The sequence below is a fragment of the Thalia democratica genome, chromosome 7, assembly GCF_965202585.1.
Source record: "Thalia democratica chromosome 7, ktThaDemo2.hap1.1, whole genome shotgun sequence".
Classification (NCBI taxonomy): Eukaryota; Metazoa; Chordata; class Thaliacea; order Salpida; family Salpidae; genus Thalia; species Thalia democratica.
The window spans coordinates 33,513,521-33,537,879 of NC_139171.1; the positions used below are offsets into that span (position 1 = coordinate 33,513,521).

The 24,359-nt window shown below is 26.9% G+C and overlaps 2 protein-coding genes across 2 annotated transcripts; both read left to right on the forward strand.

Moving 5' to 3' along the window:
- The first annotated feature begins 11,447 nt into the window (after positions 1-11,447).
- LOC145840690 (sesquipedalian-1-like) lies at positions 11,448-17,195 on the forward strand. Its single transcript, XM_082948016.1, has 3 exons — positions 11,448-11,609; positions 15,705-15,893; positions 16,436-17,195. The coding sequence occupies exons 1-3, from the start codon at positions 11,452-11,454 to the stop codon at positions 16,800-16,802; spliced, it is 714 nt and encodes a 237-aa protein (XP_082804142.1). The 5' UTR covers positions 11,448-11,451; the 3' UTR covers positions 16,803-17,195.
- Positions 17,196-19,816: 2,621 nt separating this feature from the next.
- Positions 19,817-23,965, forward strand: LOC145840556 (lipid droplet-associated hydrolase-like). Its single transcript, XM_082947856.1, has 4 exons — positions 19,817-20,118; positions 20,756-20,985; positions 22,721-22,822; positions 23,549-23,965. Exons 1-4 carry the CDS (start codon positions 19,824-19,826, stop codon positions 23,780-23,782), a joined length of 861 nt encoding a protein of 286 aa, XP_082803982.1. The 5' UTR covers positions 19,817-19,823; the 3' UTR covers positions 23,783-23,965.
- Positions 23,966-24,359: the final 394 nt, after the last annotated feature.

Consider the following 24,359-nt stretch of genomic DNA (forward strand, 5'->3'; position numbering starts at 1 on the left):
AACAATCGTTCTGAATACACAGAAGATGGAGGTGCTGACATGCATTTCCTTGTAAAGCTTACGAGATAGGGGTAGCTAGAGTGAGTATAAACTAGCCTGAGTCAGAATGAGGTTTTTAAAAACTTAAAAAATTACTTTAATCTAATAATCAGTAGAACAGCTAGCCATAAGGTTGACAATTTGGTAGTAAAGTTTTTAATTTTATAACATAGGTAAAGAGTTGCATTTCTGAAATGTTTATTTCGTATTTTAAATGTAAATTAGTCACGTGTACAAAATGAGCCAATCTCGGTAGGTGTTTAATTTTAACTGACGAAAATGACTCTTTTTAATTTACTCAGGGTTTGTTTTTGAAAAAATACTTTTCTGTATGCTCTTTTTTACTAACTAGATCCGAATCGGCCGGATCTCTGTTAGGATCCGGCCGGAACCGGATCCGAATCTTTTTTTTAAGTCAAGATCCGGCCGGATCCGGATCTTTTTTCATATCAATTAGACAAAAATGGCAATATCCGGCCGGACCCGGATAGTGAGTCCGGTACATCACTAGTTAAAAATCAGTAACTTGAGAATTTTGTGACAAAACTAAACGTTATGAAAGATTCCAAGTGAGCTACTAGTTATATGCGAAGCTAAGGAGTATTTAGTGAAGAAATCAATTTAAGTAAATATTTCTAACTTTTACCTTCTTAAATAAATGCAATTAGTAAAACATTACACAGATATAAAAGTTCTCAAATTCAGTTATAAAAGGTATATCTTGCTGCCTTATCAGTTCTATACATATTTTTTTTCAACTTTTATGGTCAGAAAGTAATTAATTAAAGTTAATTAGTAACATAAGTAACTAGCAGCTATTAATTAATATATAAATATTTTATTTACAAAAACTTAAATTATATACAAACTAATAAACTCAAAACTACAAATAAAGGTTAATACATCACAAAAATTTAACAGTTTAGTTAAAGTCCTTATGTTTATAACGATTAAATTTTATATATAGATAAATTGCTCGATATAACAATTCTGAAATAAACGTTTTCTTCACGCATTAAATTGAATAGTTTTATTTTCATTTAAATTACAGTAACTTTCTATACTTATTTTTCCGCTAATTAACTTCCTTAGATCACCTACTTTTTAATTCTCGGATGTCATATAATTCCTACCTGATATAATTTCTAGCCAGTATTTATTTCGGCCATCATCAACAAAGTTGAGATGTTATATGCCATCGATAATAAATAAAAAACTTTACCACAAGATCAACAGCATCCGAGACAATCCTACGACCGGTTTCGTCCTTATTAGGACTCATCAGGTAGGAATAGTGGCGAGAAACCGCTATTGTGATTTTAAACAAGCGGGCTTAAGTACAAAGTACTGAAGCGACCTTTTGTGGGTAAAGTTGAAAAAATGACACAGCTAAATCATTCACAGCCCAACGTCTCAGACATTGTCAGCTTGTTGAGAGATTATAGTCTGCGCTCGTTTGATCAGTTTTAGCCATACTATTCCTGCCTGATGAGTCCTAATAAGGACGAAACCGGTCGTAGGATTGTCTCGGATGCTGTTGATCTTGCGGTAAAGTTCATTATTTATTATCGATGGCATATAACATCTCAACTTTGTTGATGATGGCCGAAATAAATACTGACTTCATATACAAAGATTAAGAGGTAAGTAATAATTAATTTAATTTGCTTGAGTTTTCTTTTAGCTCAACGTCTGTAAAGTGAACAAAAATACTACTGGGATCTAATATATTAGTTTTAATTCTTTTAAAGTCAATGGAAAGTTTTGAAGAATGAAGTTAAAGTATTTTTAAAACTTTTTATGCCTCGTTGTGTAAAAATATTTGAAAGAATATGGATAATAATCGCAATGAAATAGTTAGTAAACATGTAGTATGTTAATGTATATGGGATAGGTATTTTGAATTTTTTAGGTATTTTTCGGTCGAGCTAAATTTTGAACTTTTTTAGGTCATTTTTAAGTATAAGCTAGTTTTTGAACTTTTTAAGGTCATTTTCAAATAAAAGCTGTTTTTTGAACTTTTTAGGTCATTTTTAAGTAAAAGCTGTTTTTTGAACTTTTTTAGGTCATTTTTAAGTATAAGCTGTTTTTGAACTTTTTAGGTCATTTTTAAGTATAATCTGTTTTTTGAACTTTTTTAGGTCACTTTTCTAAATAATCTTTATTGAGTTGAATCAAAGGTCCATATTTTTTACTGAAAAAAGTTATAACTTATGAATTTCATAACAAGTCTGAATATTCCTAAAGATATTTACGCAGTATTAAATATTTATTGAACGTCGAAAGTAAAACCGCTCAAAAAGTTTGGTCTAAGGACCTGTAGTAATCAAGAACATTTAAGTAATTGAGTCATACTCCGTGGATACAGTTTACTATCTTGTTCAGGGCAAGTGTGCCAAGACTTTTTAAATTTAATATTTTTTTAGTCAAACAGCTAAAATATACTGTATAAAATTAGATTTTTATAAATAATAAATCAACAACTATAGAAAAAAATTAATAACATAACTTAGTTGTTCAATATAAAGGTTTCTTAAAAGTTTTCATACGTTTTGACTCCTTAAAATATATCAACATTAATTTTTAACCTTTTTCTAAACTCCTTTTTATGCAAAATACTTTTAAGAAGAATGCAATTAGTATTAATTATTTTTGAACTATTAGGGTCATTTCTAACACTTCTGTTATTAAGAAAATAAATTGTTGATGAAACAACTTTTTTTCGGACCATTGTTTTCAAGATTAGGTATTTTTTGAAGTTGTTTTATCTTTTGATTACTTTTAGTTTCTCAAAAACGATTTCCAACACTTTCATAAACTTATATCATATAGAAGTTACCTTAGAAAAGCATGGTATTAGTACTACTTATTTTTGAACTTTTTAGGTCATTTTTAACACGTATGCAAATTAGAGTTCAATCAAAGGTCAGAGCAAGGATTTTCTGAGTCAGCAGAAATGTAGTCTAGCTGTTTCCTTATAAATCTAGTCATTCCTAAAAATACCTACGTAGTGTATGGACCTTTTGATTAATTTTTTTAATTTTAGTTTGTTTTTTTAAATTAAGAGAAACTAGTTGATTAATTAACGATATGAATATTTTTTTGTTTATTTTAGAATTTTTTTAATAGGTATAGTTTCAGTTATTTGCAATATGTATTGTTAAAGAAATATCAATATTATAAAGAACCTTTAGGTAATGTATACCATAGTTAAATAAATATTTTTATGACTAAAAGTTTTATGCCAAAGACTGATATTAAATGTTTAAATGATTTGAAATATTTAGCTGAGATTTTTTGAAAATATATTTTGAATTACAATTCTACGGCACCCTAACCTTAAACTTTCAAATATTATTTCTCAAATCAGTATCATAAGAGTTAATTTAACAGCTATAACAAGTAAGGTTTTCTTTTAATGCATGCAAAAAATTAATTTCGGTATTTTAATTTTAAGTATTATCTGGTATACTTTTCTATCTAAATAAAAATAGTTGTGAGATAAAGTGTTTTAAAGTTTTTTCACTAAAATTACACTTTTAAAATTACACTAGATATACACTTTTAAATAGGATAAGTAGTAATTTAAAAATTTTCTATTTAAATTGCTTAAGCTACAAACAGCAAAGTTATGAAAGTTCTTCTTTTATACCAAGTCCATTAGTTTTTGAAGAAAACTCTAGGAATGCCATTTTAGTAAAACGTAGGAGTCAAAATTTAACAGTATTACATTTTATATTAAAATTTAAAAAATTTAAGTTTAAAAAAAGAGTTCAGTTATTATCAAGTTCAAAACTAACTTAAATCTGTTTCAAGTAAAAAAAAGTCAAGGAATTTCTCATAGCTAATAAAAATAGCTTACTTTGCATTTTTTTGAACTTTTTCCGGTCATTTTTAATATGTAAGCTTAAAAAATGCTGACTTGACACTACTAAGGATTTTTTTTTCCTTAGTGTGATTTCGTTTGTCATACAAATTGAGTCTAGTTAACAAGTAACAGTCTTTTTACTTACTTGCTTATTAAAAATGATAAATAATTTTACCACAAACTACATAGTTACGATACCATTTAAGTTTAGAAATTGAAATACTATAGATCTTCAACAAAACGGTAGTTTTAATATTCTATATTTAATAATTCTTTAGGTTCGTATATATTTCTAAATATTTTAAAACACATTCTGTCGGTACCCTCTTAAAAGTTAAAGCATAGCTTACCCGAAGAAAATTTCTTAAAAATCCTAAAAACATTTTCAGATATTTAAGTTTTTTCTTATATTTAAAAAAATTAAATCACAAAAAATGTAATCTAATTTTGTATTTTAAATGAATTTCAAATTTGGATTGATAACAATTACTATATCATTTTTTTTTTATAGAAAAATCTACAAAACTCGATAGATTAATTTTGTTACATTAGATACAATGCAAAGCAACAACACAAACAACCAAAACTTCACGGGTCAACTGAACAGGACTTACCCCCAGAAAAGAGCAGCCGACTTTCAATACGACAACAGAACTGTCAGGTCCGACCCATCTTACATGCAGCAAACTGCATACGGTAACCAGAACCAACAGTACAAACAGCAAGTTCACATGAACCCTTACGACCCGAACGACAGTCTGGTCAGCAGCAACACAACTGGTTACTATGACAACGACCCTTCTAATCCCGATTACCAGCAGCAAAGTCCTTATCCTGCGAGCTACGATCTTGTCAGCACGAATATGAACGGATCTTATCAGCAGCGCCACCAAACGGTTAGTAGTAATCCAGCCAACAGTACAATGCAAAACAGTGTGGTGCAGTCTAGCGGCAGTTTTATTGCAGAAGACAGTAAAGCAAGTATCTACTCACAAGGTGGTGCTAATTCTGGTGGAATGAGCTTACCACCGCTCCATTCTACTCCGAATAGCCAAAGTTACTATGGAAACGTGTCCATCCAAAACACACATTCTCAATACCCGATAAACAAGAAGCAACAAAAAATGTTAGGAGGTCATTTATTTAACAGTCCAGTCATAACAGATGACGAACTGTTGAAGTTGAGTACTCGTGAGCTCAATACCAAACTGCAATTCTATAGGTAAATTACATGTTGTAAAATTCTTTTATAACGACGAGTTTTAAGTTTTATCTTTGCTTTAGACTAGCTATAACTAAGTTATAAATCAAAAATTGTAGTTAAAAAAGAAATCAGTTAGTACGTTTAAGTACAGTTCCTCTTTCTTCTTTATGAAAAATGATTGACAATCAAAAAGGAATAGGTGCCATTAAGTAGTAAAGTAAACATACGTACATAATTTTTTTTTGGTAGAATGTTTTTAAATTTATTAACAGCATATTAAACAGTTTTTGTTAGAACAGTATTCGTAAGCATAAAAAAGTACATGAAATTTATTAAAATATTTCTTAATATTTTTGTTTCTTCTTTTGATTTTAGGTTTTACAGTATATATTAAAAGTACTAAAACAAGTTATGTAAACTATATTTAAAAAACATGTATAACAAATAAATCAAAATAACAAATCGTGTATGTAAAATTGGTTACGAGTTACTTATAACAAATTTTCACAAACCACCGCTAATTTTTAGTGATGAAGAGAAAGATATGTACAAATCAAAACGAAGAACACTAAAGAACCGAGAGTATGCGAAAACTTCACGAAATAAATTCACAACCGAACTAGAGGAAACTAAAAACAAGGTAGGTTCCACTTTGTGTAAGTCAAGAACGTGTTAACTAAAATTTAATTTTTAAAATTTATTAGGCAAAAGAATTAAAGAATGAGAGAGACACTTTGGTGAGGATATTAAAAGACTTAAAACAGAAGGGAGTTAGTTTTGATGCCTACAAAAAAGAAGCACCTTTTTTAGATGAACTACTTCAATAAACTAGTACGAGCTTAGGAACAAAAATATTTTATCTTATCCATATTTTAGCATAGAAATTTAATTTTGACCGCTAAAAATTATTTTAAAATTATTCTTTTTTAAACAAACAAACTAAAATTTAAAATAAAACAGAGGACAGTCTTACCTTCTTTTATAAGCTAACACTAGTATGTATATTTTTAGTTACTGGATGATTTTAACAGTGAATAAACTTTATGGAATGTTTTAAATCTAAAGTTTCTACACCAACATTTAATAGCTTTTTTATAGAAAATATAAATTTGTTTTTTCTAACTGCTTCTTCTGCAAAGTTCTACTTTAGCTCTAGTTTTTAAGTATTTGTTTTTTGAATTAAAACTTTTAACTTATAGCTAAATCTAGAGCCATTTGGCTAAAGCAACCCCTCTACAAAACTTTTATTTGTAGTATACCTCTTGTTTGCGTGTCTGCCATTAAATGTTTTTTTAGTCTATAATATATTGTTGGTGATTTATAAGAACTTCTAAAAGTTAAGTTTGCTAACTTAGAAACCCTAATAGTTGATTTGTTTTATATACTTTAAAACTTTTCATACTTTCTAAAATTCAGATAGTAAAATGTTTTTATTTGTTATTAATGATATCTTTAAATATTTCTCTATACATTCGGCTTTATCTCAAAGTTTAAACAGAATCTAATTATAATTGATGATTGAAATATTTTACTAAAGAATTGTTAAAAAGTTTTTTATTTACATTTTAGACCGAAGTTTATCCTTTAGTAAGTTTAAAAAACTACAAGTTTTTTTTCAATTAGAGTTCATTAGGGATTTTTTAATGTTTTAAATGTTGTCTTTGTTACAAAAATTCTAAATATGTTCGATTTTGAATAAACAAATGAATAAAGTACTTCACTTTTTAATTGTTTTGTAAGTTTTATATTAGTTTTAGTATAATACTTAATGGTGAATATTGTTTACTTAAACCAGTTTACAATAAAAATTTAAGTCAAGAAAGAAACTTGAAAAGAAAACTCTTTCAATCTTTAGCAATCTAAATTAGTAAAATTGTTTTTATCTTATACATATAATGTAATTTTAACTTGCTTTGGCTAATAAAAAGATTAAAAACACTAAAACTTTATATATATATTTGAGTTTAGGTTTATAAAATTTAATGTTTATATTTTTGTTTATGGAAGTGATTTCCAAGTAAAATGCATAGTTTAAATTTAATCTTAAGTAGTTTAAGTTTTAAGTAAAAATAAACAAAGTAATCTATCAGAGTTTAAGTATAAATTAGATGTGTTAGTTGGGATAATACATGTAAGTTGCACGTATACAAAATAGTTCTTGTGTGTTCTCCCAATCCCAGCTTCCTTTTGAAAACAGAGCCGTTATAAAAAGCTCATGTAAATATAGGTTATTGGAATCTTCCAATTTTTCACCTTAATTAGTCAAGACTAGATGCTTGACAGTTTAACTTTTAGAAACAGTTACATTCCCTTGTTTAAAGCTATGGTCAAATTTAGGCAAATATGGAGTTAATATTTTATTATATAAATTCATTATGTTTTGACAGTAAATATTTTTATTTTAAATTAACTTTTCGATTTAAGAAACCAAAAATTCTCATCAAAACATTTAAATACATACAAAAAATATTAAATTAAAAAAATTAGCTCATAAAATTACCAAAACGTTACTGGTTTTTATTAAATAGTGGAAACAACTTTATTATGAAATCTGTTTTTCAAGTTTCGACAGTTTAATTTTTAGTTGTTCTAAGTTATTCGAAGTACCTCTTTGAGTAAACATTTTTATTTATTTTAATCTTTTCAATTAGACTACATAAACATTTCGTTGTTATTTAAATAGTTTTCATATATGATAGAGAAAGTTTTAAAACTTACTTGAGTGTATTTATTTCTACTAATTTTGATCATTATCTTTAAATTAATTGAGTTCAATTTTGCTATCATACTCATAACTAGATTAACACGAGCATTTTTTTTCAAGTTTAAAACGTTTTTTAAATGTGGGCCCTTGAAAATTTTTACAAGAATTCGAATTGTCAGGTTTTGAATTTCTGTGATTTGAATAATTTAATTACTGATAGATTTTAACATATTTTTAATAACTTTAAATTGTTAGATACGTTTGGTGGGTAGATTAAGACTTAAATCGACCAGTCTTTTTTGTACACCTAAGCCATATACTAGTTTTGTTCGGCATTTTTATGTCATTCTCATATTTTTTAAGATAGGTTGTTGTACCTTGTACAAAAAACTGTTATTAATTCACAAAAAAAAAAAATAGTTTTGTTAAAAATCTTTTTTAGCCCTTAATTGAACCACATGAACATTAACAATAATCCATGTTAAATTCCGCGACCTGATTTCGTCTTTATTGTGAGTTGCCAGGCATTTAAACATGCATTCATAATAATCTAATTAATGCAGAACTTTTAGTTTAATTGTATCTTATAGTAGAATAGTTTCACTGCTTGTTGCGACATATTAAGAAAACAAAGCAGTTTTAAAAGATCCTTCTTTAATTTAGCTGTTTTAGTACTGGTATTATTGCGTATCAACTTTTAAGTAGTACGCATATACATGTCAAATTGTGTATAGATTTACGTCACTTACTGAAACTATATTTATTACATAGTTTATTTAATGAAAGTTAAATTGCACAAATATTTAAAATAAAATCTTAAATTAGCATTTGAAATATAAAAATAATTATTTCCTATTAACTCAGTATGGACACTTGGCAGTTAATTTCTGACTAATGGAGATTATATTATGCTGTGCGTGTCTCCTACTTTAGATTTTAGTGAGTAATGTAAAAGAAAATCCAAAATTAAATTTTGAATTTTCAAATTAAAAAAGAATATGAGCTTTTAAAATAAATTTAGTTTAGACTAGTTTTAAAATTTCAAAAAACTTAACAAACCTTACAAATAAGGTTTACTTCGAATGAAATGAAAAATTCAACGTAAAAAGTATTAAAACAAATTTTGATTTCAAAGATTTAAGAAAAAATATTCTTTTTTTCAAATGTTAACCTGATTATTTAAAAAAAAAGACCGAGAAGAAACATTGTATTAATAAAATATGAAAAGTGAATACCCTAAAAAGTTAAATTTCTTGTAGTAAGTAATGCTTGAGTGAGCTTTGTAGAAATTGTTTAATCATTAGTCTGACTGCCTTCAGATGCTTAACAATATTGTTTCATTATTCTTTTAGTTTGTGTATTTTTAACATATACTGAGAACAGTTTTGTTTATTTATTCAAAAAACTAGCTTAAAGTTTTTTCTATACAATTTTAGGTTATGTATAGCAATATATTAGTTTTAACTTGAGCCTGGAAGTTAACAAAAACAGCTGTCTTTTTCAGTACTAAAGTAGCAACATAGAAGTAGCTATATGATTTGATAAGTTAAACAAAAAATATATCTAAACTAACGAAAATCCACCAGAATATGGCACAAAATTTTCTAAATAGGTGTAAGAGTTAAAAAGCATAAAAATCAAAACAAACTTAACTTTAGTGTTCTTCATCACATTGGAGAGATAAATAAGCTACAAAAAATCTGCAAAACTTGTATTTGTGATAAAATGGAATTTGTAAACACTGACAGATTGACTAAAAAAAACTTAGAAAAACCTTTTTGGTTCCTGCCCTCACTTTAGAAAGCTTGAGTTTAAAACTTTAAAGTTGTAATGGAATTAATGGACTAACTGTTTATATGCGTTTGTCTTAATTATAAAATTAATCAAAAAACGGTAAAAAAATTAAAAGTTTTCAAAACGTGCAACACTATAGTATTAAACATTTTAACCCATACAATTTTAAGGTACAAAGTTGCCTTTAAGTTTGTAGTGTAATTTTAAAAAATGCATTCTCAATAATTAATATGTTTACCAGCTTTAATCTGCAAATTTTCCAGACCTTAGTTAGTAGTTTAAGTGTTTATTTATAACAAATTTATTTAATTTTATTTTTCTAATAATTTAAATTTTTCTAATAGATTTCTTTAGTTCTAATTACACTTTTCAAATTTAAGTTTAAGCCTTGGTATCTTTTTTCTTGAAAGTTTTTATTATGTGTTTTAACTATAACTCAAAATGTCTTACATTGTTTAATAACGGGTTTTATAAAAATAAAATAAGTGAGTCTCTTTATGTTAAAATCAACAGAAAAATAGTAACTAACTATTTTTTTAATGTAATTAAGGTAATAAAATTATTTATATAGTATCAGTGCTTTGGTTTAAAATAACGACTTATGACAAAGATTTTAAATTAAGTTATTTATAAAAATTACACATGTTTAAACTGAATAAAAAACATTTAAAGTAGCAGTACATTATCTTTTCAATGACTTAAATTAAAAAAACTTTGTAGCTTAAGTTAAGTTTCCTAGTAAAAAAATACCAGAAAACTTGTACTTGAAAAACATCTGTGATCAAATCAGAAACTTGGAAAAAAAAATAACAGTGTCCACTCTAGTTTTGCATAAATAATAGATTTGCTACACACTCAAGCTACCCAAACAAATTCGAGCTAGTTGATTTTTTTTGCAAAACTAAGGCTAGTTGGGGTATTTTTATTAAATCTTAAGCTACTTTTATACTACTACTGAGTCTTATTATTATTATATTTTAATATTTAGATTTTGATTTAATATTTGTAGATATTTAAGCTTTTGTAAGTAAACAGCTTTTTAAAGTTGTAGCTTCATGTTAATTAATTAAAAAAACTCGATGTAATTCATGCCAGTTTCTGGTCATACTGGCTGGCTTTTTTCTTCGGAGATTGACAATTTTCTGCAAAAAGTTAAATGATGTTTTTTATCATCTTTGAACTAGTGCAAGTGCTATAAATGGCTTAAAACACTGAATCCAGAAATCTAAAATGGTTTTATAACCAGCCAGGTATTAGCAAAAAAAGAAAAAGGTTTTAGGCATTTTTAGAAATCTAAGTTTTAAAATCTAAACTAAATATTCCAGGAAAACTGAAGTAACCGGTAGTTTTATATCCAGACAAATTATTTAAAAAAGAATCTAGAACTGGATCCTAATTTTGTTGATTACTACTAAAGTATTTGAATAGTTAAAAAATTTCAATATGAGTAGGATGGTCATTTATTTGAAAACGTAGAAGTACTTTGTGTAATTTGAAAATTTAGACAAAAAAACTGCTACAACCTGGAAATTAATATTAAAAAAAAAACCTTGAATCTATTTTTTTTAATTTAAGTAACTAGATTTAGATTATATAATGAAAAAATAATCTAATATGTTAAAATTTATATTTAAGTAGAGTTTTGTTAACAATTATAGTATCTTTTTGTCTATTATGTACTAATAAATTTTAAGGTTAAATTTTAACTTAAGAATTAATTTCCTTCTTCATATAGATAAGAAAACTCTTATTTAAAAAAAATATCTAAAAAGCCAGTGGTCCCCTTGTTTAAGTAAACACTTAAAATACTCCTAAAAACCTACAGATTATCATTTTAATGTGATGAAAATTTATAATAGTAAGCACCTTGGAAATTTTTCAAGAACAAAAACCAATGTTGACAAAGAGGGCTGGTTATCAAAAAAAGGAGAGTTAAACACCAGCTATCAGAAAAGATGGTGTATACTAAAAGGCAATCTATTGTTTTATTTTGAAAAAAAGTAGGTAAAATTTTATCATTATTAAATTTTTATTTTAAACTAAATTAAATGAATTTTATATGTTTTTATAATTTTTTTTTTCATTTTTAATAACTATTTACTTTTAAATATAAAGCTGAGCAAGTATATGAGTATTTCAACTTATTATAATATCAAACTTTTTAATCTATTTTGTTTGCATAAAATAGTAGTTTTCATTTAAAGTATAAAAGTATTATTTTAAACCAATATAATATACTTTTAAAAATTTATTTAAGTTTAAGATAAAATGTAGTTTTGAAAATGTTCTTACTCAATAGAAAATATTTATAACTTTGTCATTAAGTCTGATATATTTTATTTATATTTAGTTGTATTTTCAAATGTGGTTATTTTAACTTAATACCAGGTATCCTAAACTAGGCAATAGCGTTTATGAAGGTATTTTTGACTATTACACAGTGGGGTGGCACATGGCCACTGACCGTTTTGGTGAATTGAAAATAAAACCAAGGGATTTATTTATTTGTTTTGAGCTGCTTCTTCTTTTAAAAACTGGGTTTGGTTCTATTCTGCTTAAAGTATACTAAAAATTATGTAAGCTTAAATGTAGCAAGTTATTGCTGTTTTGTAGTATAAAAATAAGTCAAAGTTAACCTCAAATTTATGTCAAAATTAAGGCCTACAGGAACTGCTAAAAAATACCTTAACAGCTTTTATACAAATATTTTATTTTGGTTTTATTCTTCTCTTCGGTTTAGTGTTAACTAAAAAAGTTAAAATTCTTTGAAAAAAAAACAAGTTTATTTTTCTCATTAAAAAACAACTGCTATTCTTTCGAAAATTTCACTGGTGTATTTAGGGCAGTATAGGGTATTTTTAAGAGAGAATATCTCAATTGCCTAGTGCTGAAATATCTTCTTTTTATGTGTTTTAGCAAATATGACAAGGATTCTATACACAAATTTACAAAAATATTTATCATTAGGGATATAACTATTTTTTTAGGTTTATACAAGCAATATTTTGATGCCTGTTTTTTTTAAATATAAATATTCAAAACCAAAAACACAATAAAATTTTTTAGTTTTAAAATAACTTATTGCATTTTCTAATACAAATTAAATCAAATTTAAGATAAATGGTAAAAAGATTTTCTAAATAAGTCTTACAGGTAATTTTCTGCAAGCAATTTTTTACGAAAACTATGAAAAATTTTGAGTAGTTTTTAAACTAAAAAAGGCAAAAACTGGTTGAACTTAAACTTACATAACTTCTTTAATACTTGAAGCAGAAAAATATCAAAACCAATTTTGAAACAAAGAAATCAAGTTCTGTCTAACTATGTTTAACACTTAGTATATTTTTTTTTTGGAAAAATTATTCTAAGTTAAATGGCCACTTGAGCCCCGTTTTTAGCCCACTGTGTATTAAAGACAATAACTAGAAAACTTATAAAAATGTAAATGGGCATTTGTTTAATAATTGGGCAAGGACTAATAAAGGGGAGTGTTTGTTTATTAAGGCCATAGGGGGGGGGGGGTAAACCATGTTTTTTACAAGTTGATCTTATTTTATAGAGTTTTTTCTAAGCTTCAAGATGCTTTTTATTGTTTTAAAAAATTCTAATTATTTTTTGAGATATGAACAGTCAAAGTTGGGCCGCATAATAGGTTCCCTATAGTAAAGGAAAACTAAAACAGCAAAAAAAGACTATTTCATTTAAAATCTATCTCCTCCTACATTTTTCAAGCAATCTTCTTTAAAATTTCACAGTCTAATCTTTATACAATAAAAAAAAACGTTACTTTAGAATTAAAAAAAAAATTGTAAAAGTATATTTTTTTTGAAAAAAAAAACACTTTTTTTAATTTTTTTTTGGATAAATTTTTTATTTTTTTAAATTATTAAAATTCTAAAGTAACGTTTTTTCCTTATATTATAAAAAACGTTTCCTGAAAATTTGAAGAAGATTGCTTGAAAAATAAAGGAGGAGATAGATTTTTAGTGAATTTTAAAATTTCCAAGAAAATTGACCCCAAAAAATTTGCGGTCCATACATTTATATTGGAAAATGTTTACAAAAAATTAAATATCTCAAAAGTTAAATGATATTTTTGAAATCTATAAAAACTGGCTTGTAGTTTATACTTTAAACTTTCATATAAAAGCCAAAGTTATTTTTTGCAAAAAAAAATGTTGGACCCCCCCTATGGCCTTAATATCTGCCAAGTGGTTTATGAAAATTAGTTGGGAAACCCAAGCTTAGACATACAAAAAAAAGTTTAGTAATTCTATAAAATTTTGAAAAAATGCAACTAAAAAAAATAAATAAAAAAGAAGTTGACAATTTATACTTATTAAATATAAATCAAGTATCTCATTTTTAAATGGTTCTAATTTTAGTAAAAAAATATTAAATTAGTAATCTTTTTCCCCTTTTTAGTTTGCAACTCCCATAAACATTTTATAAATCAGACATCTATATTTTCATAGTTTATTAAGAAACTAAAAACTAATTAAAAAACTAAAATATGGAAGACTTATAATAAAGATTATGTAACCCTTAATATACTTGAGTATAAATAAAGTATTTCAGTATACAAAACATTAGAAATTATGTAATAGAAATATTTAAAACACTTTATGAAAATTAATGAATACTTTACTTTAAAAAAATGCTTGGTTAAAAGATGTTGCACTTAATATATAAGCTTTTATAACATAATTGATTCTGTTAGATAAAATTTGCACTTATGATGTTTTTAATGCTCAGAAAATACCAGAAATGCAAATCTCATAAATTGATCTTATTTTGAAATTTTACTTTTACTTTTAAATTCACTATCAGACACTTTTTACCACTGAACAGAAATCAAGGTAGTTTTTGAGATATTAGGTATAAAAGTTGATGAGTTCAATATTTTTCTTATAAAAGGTATAAACTAAAGAGACAAAAAGTTAACTTTCACTAAAAATCTGTGTTGTCTTTAAATTTTATACCAATCTTAGTCAAAGTTTTACAGCTGTGAAATTACTAATATTTAGATTTTTCACCCGAAAATTAATTGTTTTTTAATGTTTTAAAATTACAACTTTTTATTTCTTTTCAACAATAAAAGTAACTTATCTCGAATATTTGTTGTCAAACTCAAAATGTATGTAAATTGGTTTTTATTTCATTTTTAAATTTTCAATAAAGTTCACTACAAAAAAATTGCTTTTTATAATATGAATCCTAAAACTTTAAAAAAGGACTATCTATTTTTAAACGTTAATGAAGATAACATAAACTGAAAAATACTAAAAAAAAATAATTTATATTATATATTTATATATACTATAAAAATATACAATTTGTATATACTGTACTTTAGTTTACTCTTAGTTTATTTTAGCTTCATTAACTAATATATGATTTAGATATTAGTTACAAACCAATTTATTTAATTTTTGTTGTTTTATCCCACAATATTATAAAACTTTTGTGTATATGATTTACAATATCTTCAACTTGTTTATATGTTTTTTCAGGTTTAATTTACAACTGAAAATCTCTAGAGAACTTAAAGTGAAAATTGTTTTGTACTTAGAACTTGTTAAATAAAATGTTAAATTTAAGTAGTCAATTTGTAGGCATTAAAAAAACATAAAAATAAACTGCTTAAAAATGTATAAAATTTTTTTTTTATTTCTCTTGAAATACAACAATATTTTTTTTTAGTTATGCGAAAAACATTTCTTAAAAGTTTGTGCTCATACATAGGTATAAAAAACATAGAAGAAGATAAATTTTAGTTAAAAAAAAACTATTTTAAAGTTGACCTAAACAAGTTCCAAACTCTTACATCAAAAAATTTTTACAAAACTGAATGTACCTCAAAATGTATATAGGTTTTAAATATTCTAATTTGATTATAAAAGAAATTTTATTAAAAAAATCTTTGACATCCTTATGGTCTTAACTCGTACGACTTAGAAAACATACTTTCTTTTCTCATCTATAAAAAGTAGCAAAAATTGTTCCACACTCCAAATATAACCTTTTGTTTTATTGTTGTAACTGTAACACAGTAAAATAAGTGTTTTAATAATTAACTTTTGTTAACTGCACAGAAACGACACCTCCCCCATCGGCGTGATTGTTCTTGAAAACTGTTCGGTTCAACTGGCGGAAGGAGGCGACTCGCCGTTCACGTTTTCCATTCAGTTCAACGGTCAGTCCACCAGAACTTACAAGCTGACTGCCGACGATGATGTTTCCTGCAACTCGTGGATGAAAGCCCTACTCCACAGCAGTTACATGTTTGTGTAATTTGTATTTGTTTCTTTTTAAGTGTTTGTAATTACTTACCTGCAAATATAAATGTTTTTAAACTTTCTTATAATATTATATAATATTATATTCTATAATATTATATTCAAAAGAACATTTAGATTATTATTACTATTTTTTAGTTAGGGTTGATCACGCCAATTCGATCATCAGACCACAAGTTTCGGTAGACTGAGACCGGTTTCGTCCTTTTTAAACTTTGTTAAACTTGAGCTTGCCTCACGGCAAACGATAGTTCAGGCTTCTGCTCTGCTGACTTTCGCCGATGTTTTTTGTTGAATTTTTTAGTTATTTAGATTTTGTTTGTATCTAAGCTCACCAATTTTGGTCATACTTTGCCAACTTAGTTGTTTTTAAGTAGCTTTTAAGTTTTTCAGAACCTTAAATGATTGCTTTACTTTGATTATTATTGTTATCAAGTTGTAAATATCATATGGTACTCAATTATATAGAAATGTATTGTTGTTTAATATTAAAAAACCTTGCTCAATTATTAAATTCAAACAATCAGGTACATGCAGATTCTAGTGAACGAGATGCAACGTGAAGTTGACAAAACTGACAGCAAAGAAGACAGCGAGAAAATAAATTCCCCGCCGAGGCACCTCGACGTGCTGAACTCCATCGACGTGGTCGACGGTCAGAAAAACAACCTTTTCGTTTCGAACGCGTCCAAGTCCAAGTCGTCCATTCTCCGCAAGATTTCGCCCAAGTTTGGCAGGAAGGCTCACGCGCCTCGCAAAAGTTCAGTCAGGCTTTCCGACTCGATGAATTTGCGGCAGGACTTTAAGACTTTGCATTTGAAGTACAGGAACGAGATGTTCGGAGCGGCTCGAACTGACGCGAAACAAAAAGAAACGGAGATTGAACTTATTTGAGTGTTAAATTTTTATTCTCTGAGCGTTACTTTTGTTTTTTACTTTTATGAATCATACTAAAGTTTGGCTGCATTTTAAATTGATTGCTTTGCAATTTAGATTTGTTTTTTAGTAGTTTGATTTAGAATAACTTGATGTTTGCCTTATTTTTCGTATATGAGAATGGATTTTATTTTTGTCTATATCGATTTGTTTAATATATTTTTAAATATTAGTAGTTAACATATTTTCTATTGTTTGTTTTACACATGTTTTTCATGCTGTTTTGTACGAAGTTTGGATATGGACTATATGAAGTATTTGTATATAAAATATTAAGAAAATTAAAATTTCTTCATTTTACTTTGCACAAAGTTTGTATTATTTTCTTTAGAGTTTTTTTTATGGATTAGTATGGGGATTTAGTCATAACAAAAACAGATTTAAAATTTTAAGCAGATTCTAAATATTATTCTAGCTTTGAAATGGAAAAATAGTTATTGAACAGTCAAGTTATCTAGATTATTTTAAAGATATTGAATGTCATTCAGTTCTTAGTTTTTCTATATATTAACTTTATAAAGTACATTAAATTGTTTTCAATAAACTTATTGAAAGAAAATTTTATTCTATAACAAAAGTAAGAAAGTTTTCAAAGTGTGTTATCAAATGTATTAGTATTAACAATGTTGTCTAAACACTAAGCTTTATTTGTTAAAGCTTGTACTAATGACTAATGTTGTGCTTATGTAAGTTTTAATAATAATTTTTAGTCCGTTTTGCATTTTGATTTTTTTGTTATATTTTACCTCAATTTCTTGTATACTTTTTATTTTATGTTATTTTAAATACGTGAATTGCTTTATACATCAGTATAAAAAATTCATATTGGTTAAAAAATGTTTAGAATTGTATTAAATCAATGAAACTTATAGCCGATGATTCATTCTTATTAGTTGTTAACAATTAAAACTTATATTAGCTCTTTTTCTTATATGATGATTAATTGAAAGTTTTAAAAGTATACCGCTTAACCTTATAATATAACTTTTTATTAAGTTATATAAGTTAAAATTAAGTTTCTCGTTGAAAATAATTTTATGTCACGTAGAATTGTTTTAGAATAAAATATATATTTTTCGTGCCTTGAAAAACAAAATTTTAATGCCACATAACATTTTATGTTAACTTTTTCTACAATATGCAATAAATATATACAGTTGTTGCCTTAAAATAAAATTTAGCTGTTTTAGCTTGCGAACTAAGCTTTGATTTATTATAAATTTTTTGAAATTTGGTATTTGTTTATTTAAAGATTTTTTATTTACGGTAAGCATTTTTACTTTACATTTTTTGCAGAAAACTGACAAATTTTTATAACATCAGGGTTGCCACTCTTTGAGCCAAAAAATCTTCCCTGAGTGACCAAAAATTTCCCTGAGTAACCTTAAATTTCCCTGAGTTTCCCTGAGTATTTTTCAAATCTTAAAAAAAAAATTTCTCTTCTAACACAAAATATTAATACCTCATTCTCATTTTTCTTATTTAATAATGAAAGGAAGGTTGTATGTGTATGCTTCTGCATTAAATTTATGAAAAAAACTGTTTTCAAAAACTCAATCTTAAAAGGTTTAAACCAATTAAAAATTAAAAACTAAATTTTTGCACAACTTTGTGTAAACTTGTTAGTTAACTTTCTACATAAAAGAATAAAGTTTAATTTGTTTGACATTAATATTGACAAAATTAAATTATACTATAATAATAATTTCACATGAAGAACTCACTTAAATGCATACATAATAACTTCATTATGACTTGTATGTCTTTCCTAACAACTGTTCTGAATGCAGTAAATAAAACTTAAAAGTTTAACATTATTGTAAAAATGTATTGATTAATGCTTAAACAAATAACAAATAACTTAATTATTTAAAAAATAAGAACTAATAGTACAACATAGTGTTTTTTAAACTAAATAAGTAACTAAAAATAAAAAGTTTATTAGAAATTTTCAATGAATAGTTAACAACAACTTTCATTTCTCTAAACTGTTTGATTTTACTTAAGTAAATATAAAATTAAAACTTTAAAAAACTACAAAGTCAATACTAAGAATATTGAAGAACTAGCCGCAAGGCTAAAAAAATTCTAAATAACCACTTAAATAATAAAAATTACTACTTTTGAACAAAATATTGAAACTGGATTAACTAAACCTCATTCTAGATCTAGAAAAAAAATTCCCTGAGATTTTCAAAAACTTCCCTGAAATTTAGAAAAAAAATCAAAACTTCCCTGAGTTTCCCTGAGTTGAAAGAAAAATGCCAAAATTCCCTGAGTTTCCCTGAGTTTCCCTGAGATTTTCTACAGTTTGAAAATTCCCTGAGATTCCCTGAGTTCCCTGAGTTCCCTGAGTGTGTGGCAACCCTGAACATGAAATATTAGTTAACTAATATATATATATATATATATATGTTAGAAAACAATTAGTAAAATTTAATGACTAAAGTTGTATAGTTCTGTTATATTATAAAGCGTATCAGTCCGTGAATAAAATATTGCAAAACTTTAAAATAGTCAAACTTTTATTTTTTATTCACAGTAATTTGACTAAAGATTTTTTTAAAGTGTTCAAGACCTGTTTATTTTTTTTTTCCGACAAATATTGAGTAAATAAGTTTTTTTATTTTAACTCTATACAAGTACTATGTTTAAATATTTTGTTTTAAACATTTGAACGTTGATAATTTATTAAACCAGCTTTAGTATTTACAAAATTGTTTTTATATAGTAGTAATAATGAAAAACTTATACATTAATTATTCACATTAATATGTTTGTAAAAATTCGGTAGAATGGTTCCTTATAGAGTTATTTAATTTTTGTTGTAGTTTTTTTTATTAATGGTTATAAATAATAAATTTATTATTAAAATTTTCTACAGCGGTATATTAATACTAAAATCTCCTCACCTTCAAAATGTCCAGGCTGACTTTCGATTGGCTGAAAACCTTCCAATCAAAAGTCTCCATTCAAACAATGACCCTCACCCCCGGCAACATCAGCCAATCAAAAGCCTGTTTCGTCATCATACCGGGGAATCCCGGCTGCATAAAGTTCTACGAGCGGTTCGCAACCGCGGTGGGCGAAGGGACGGGGGTCGTGGTCAAGGGGGCGTCCCACACCGGCCACGCGAAAATCCCCTCAAGCGATCATCGACATCCGGGACTGGAGGAATGCGGGCTGGAGGCGCAGATTCGCCACAAGGTGGAGTTCCTGAGGCAGGAGGTTCTGGACGCGTTCGAACGAGTAGTGCTTATCGGACATTCTATTGGTTAGAGCGTTTAGTTGACAATATTATTTTGTTATTTTTTTTGTATCTTAACTGATTTTATTTCTCACGGTTCGCTTTAAGTTATTTTCAGAACTTGAATGAATTGTAGTAATTTTAATTTGCAATACTTTTAGTTTTATTTTAGTATAGTTAAAATTTTCTTAATTGTTATGCAAGCATAAACTCTAAATAAGTATTTTTTTGTTTATATTTTAAAGTTCTTTACAAAGCAAGTCATTGCTTTATACTTGAGTAAGGTTTGAGAAATTATAACCTTAAAGTTATATTTCGTTTTTGCTCATAAAAATTAATAAATATATTTTAAATTATTTTTCATAAAATTATGAGGAGTTGTTTTTAGCCATAAAGTTAATTTAGTAATGCCTACATTTTATTTAGTGAAAGTATTATTTTTCTGTATTTTGTAATAGAATAACATAAATTTATTTTTTAAAACTTGAAAGTTTTCTAATGCTACCAACATAATAAAAATAACCTTAGTAGCATTTATTAAGACTTGGCGAACATTAGCTTAACAAGACCTATTTTCGTAATTTTTACATAATAAAATTTCAATACAACACAAAATGTATACTTGAAAAACACATGTACATCAACTAATGTACCAAATCTTCAGGATGCTACATGATCCTGCACCTGATGGACCTCCTCACCAAGGAGGAGCAGAGCAAGATCACCAAAAACATTTTACTGTTTCCCACCATAGAGAAGATGAGGGAGACGCCTAACGGAAGAAAATTGACGCCGCTATTAACGTACGCCAGGTGGGCATTCCCCTTCACCGCCTACTCCGTCTCCTACCTCCCCGACCGCCTCCTCAACTACACCCTGTCCTTCTTCGTCAAGGTTTGAATGTTTTACAGGGTTCGTGCGCGTCAGGCTTAATCAGTTTTTTTGACAAAAGTTAAAAAACGTCAGGCTTAATCAGTTTTTTTATTTAAAAATTTGAGAATCTCAGTTTAAATGCTTGAAAATCTTTGATTAAAAAAAATTGACAAATCTTTTAAAGATGAAATTGAGATGTGAATCTATTTCTAAATGAAGATTTAGTTATTAAAGATAAAATCAGTCAGTATTTGTAATAATAAGTGCTTAAAACCTTATATTGAATCTCTAAAATTTTTTAAGAACCTTTATTGTTTTGTTTTGAGTGGGTTATATACGTCTAAATTATGAAAATTCATTAAAAAACTACAGTTTAGTTCAATAACTTGGCTGTTTGTTTGAATTTTAATACTCGTGTAAGCGTTTCATTTTAAAATTTAATAAAACACAACAATGCACGTCGTTTAAATATAAATCTTCTGGATATGTTTTTACTTAGATCTTAACTAAATAGAACAGTTGTGTTTAGTAATATATATTAAAATTTTACATTAGATATAACACTTATTTTAAAACTTACCACTGAATTTGTTATGTTAAGGGAATAGGGGGGTTAATCACTTTTTTCACAATTATTTTTTTTTTATTGAGTTGTAACTAAGCTATGAGTTGCTTTTTGCAGAGTTTTAAAGCTCAAAATAAAGCTGGTTAATGTCGGAGACTACAATAGTAATAATCAAGACTCCCCAACACCTAAAATGACTTCTAAAGGGGATTTTCCTTACTTTGAAAAAATGTCAGGCTAAGCTGGTCTCAGTCAGGCTAAATGGAAAAATTTCGCGCATGAACCCTGATTTTAGTAAAATGTTTTTTTCTAATTTTGAAATGTTTTAAAGTAAGCTAAAGGTGGGATTAAACAGTTTTGTTTGGAACAAAAGATTTAAATTGAACATTTTGTAAGTTTGCCGTTTGGCTCTATGCCAGGTAGGTTTATTAAAAAGAAAAATTAGCATAGAACAGGGTGTAGCATCCTTTTATAAGCCGCCTATTTTTTCTTCAAAAATTACTCGCGGGCCGCACTTATCTAAAATTACTGTAGTAATGAATAGAAAGCGGTACTGTTTTACACTAAAAATGGTAAATAGTAAGCGAATATAAAACTCTGGTGTTTACTGTATAATAAATTTAGAGCTTAATTGTAAGTTTTTATCATCAAACCCTTTATTTTTATTGTTTTAAAAACTATTTAAGCACATTGCTGGCTGCAGAATTTTGCTTTGCAGCCCGTATTTGTCTCTTCAGCCACAAACTTGTCGACCCCTTGCTTAGAGTAATGAAAGTAGTAATTGTTTTATATAAGTTTTATTATTATTTTTTTCTAAATTCATTGTTGATTTAGTCAAATTGCTTAGTTGTATTTTACAAAGGTAATTGTAATTTTTTTAAAGCACCAAGTCACTTATTTCCAAATGGTTGTTTTGAATGTTGTGTGGCCCGTTATCGTAAATATTTTACTTGTTGTTTATTAAAAACTACTAGCGTTATCAATCATCATCAGTTTTTCGCAAAGATCATGAAACACGTTTGCCGTGCGAATATTTCATTTGCGCCTGAGCTTTGCATTTTTAAATTAGAAGAAAACGTTAATCAGGCAACATGAATTATTCAAAGCTCAGCTGGTGAATGCCAATTTTAAGCCGTCAAAAGCTTTGAATAATTCAAGTGCGATTGTTGAAATCAGTCAAACTTCAAACAGAACACTGAGGATTCGTGCGTGCACGAAATAGTCAAGAAGAACTTGCTCACCCCAGAAGTGGCCAACAGCGTTTCGTTTCTCGGCCTTGAAGAAATGCTTCAGGTGACTCTTTATTCATTGTAATAAGTAATTTATGATTTTTTTTAAATGATTAATTTACCTGGCTGATGAAAAGTAAGTCTGTTGAACTGGAAGAAACTTTGTAAGTTTAGTTTGTAAAACTAGTCTATTTAAATGTAAAAAAAAAGACTTTAATACTATTTTTGCTGTTAACAAAGTAAGTTTACCAAATATAATTATAATAAAAAAATGGTTAGAAAAAAAAGTTAATTAGTGTTTAAACTTTACACTTAAAATAGTTTAATATATATTTTAATTTTTTTTTTACTATTACAAATACTTTAAGGTTTAATAAATATATTTAATTTACAAGTTTTAACGAGTGACTGGCTTTAGTAATTGTATTCATAGTATGCTACATTTAATTAACACAAAAAAAAAGAATTAATTAAACAAATCCAATAACATTAAATGAATAAGTTTTATAAGCCTAAATTAGAGTAGGAAGTATTACTTTACATCATAGTTTTTCTAATTAAATATGTTTCTGTTATTAATGTTTTAAAACTTATTACAATGTTAAAAACTTTTTATTACTTAAAGCTCAAATTTTAAGTTATTTTGTTTATTCAGAAACAACTCTTAATTTAAGTAAAAAAAACTCTTGTTTGATATGTTACTAAATTGAAGTTTTCAAAGTTGCTCTTACTTTACAATTACTCACGCGTAACAAACCACGTGACTAACAAACAACGCGATTGGTCGCAGGTAACGGAGCGCGACGACCGGCTGGTAGCGAGGCACGCCGGCAAGCTGATAATTTACTACGGCAAGACGGACAAGTGGTGCACGAGCGAAATGCACGAGCAGGTGTCCGAGATGCACGGGGGTCGAGCGAGGGTCCACCTGTGCCAAAAAGGAATCCAGCACGCCTTCGTGCTGGGGCAGTCGGCCGAGACGGCGGAAATGGTGGTCGGGTGGGCCGGGGAAATTTTCGGTTAGAGTTGCTTGAAGGGGAGTTTTTGTTTGCGGGTTTGTACCAAAAGTGAGGAAAGTTAGTTATAAAGAGTATATTTTTAACATTTTATATATATAGGTTAAAGTTTTATTTATCAAAACAGCTGTTTTTACTTATTTTTTAAAATTGTTTTTTAATGCAGTAAGTTAGCTTCAACTTTGTATTGTAATTATAAACTAAGCTTGCATTATTTTTTTTTAATTTGCAGTATTATTATGTTAATTTTCTTATAAAATTCGCAAAAGAATTCTATATTATTTTCATAAGTTATAGAGATTATATTTTTAACGTGAAATTTACTTCAAAATTATTTTACTTACCTTGTCGATATGAAATTACACTGTTTTTTTTTGTGCATGAAATTGATTTTAGATCAGTTATTACATTTCCTCACTTAAGTCTTTATCTCCATTGAATTATTTATGCTTTTTTGTTTACCGCTTTAGTTTTATTTAAAAGTGCAATGACTGTTGACTTCAATTCATTTATTTGTTTATTGATTATTAAGAGATTTTGATAAATATCATTGTGATTTTTTGTCGGTATCTTATGAATATTTCT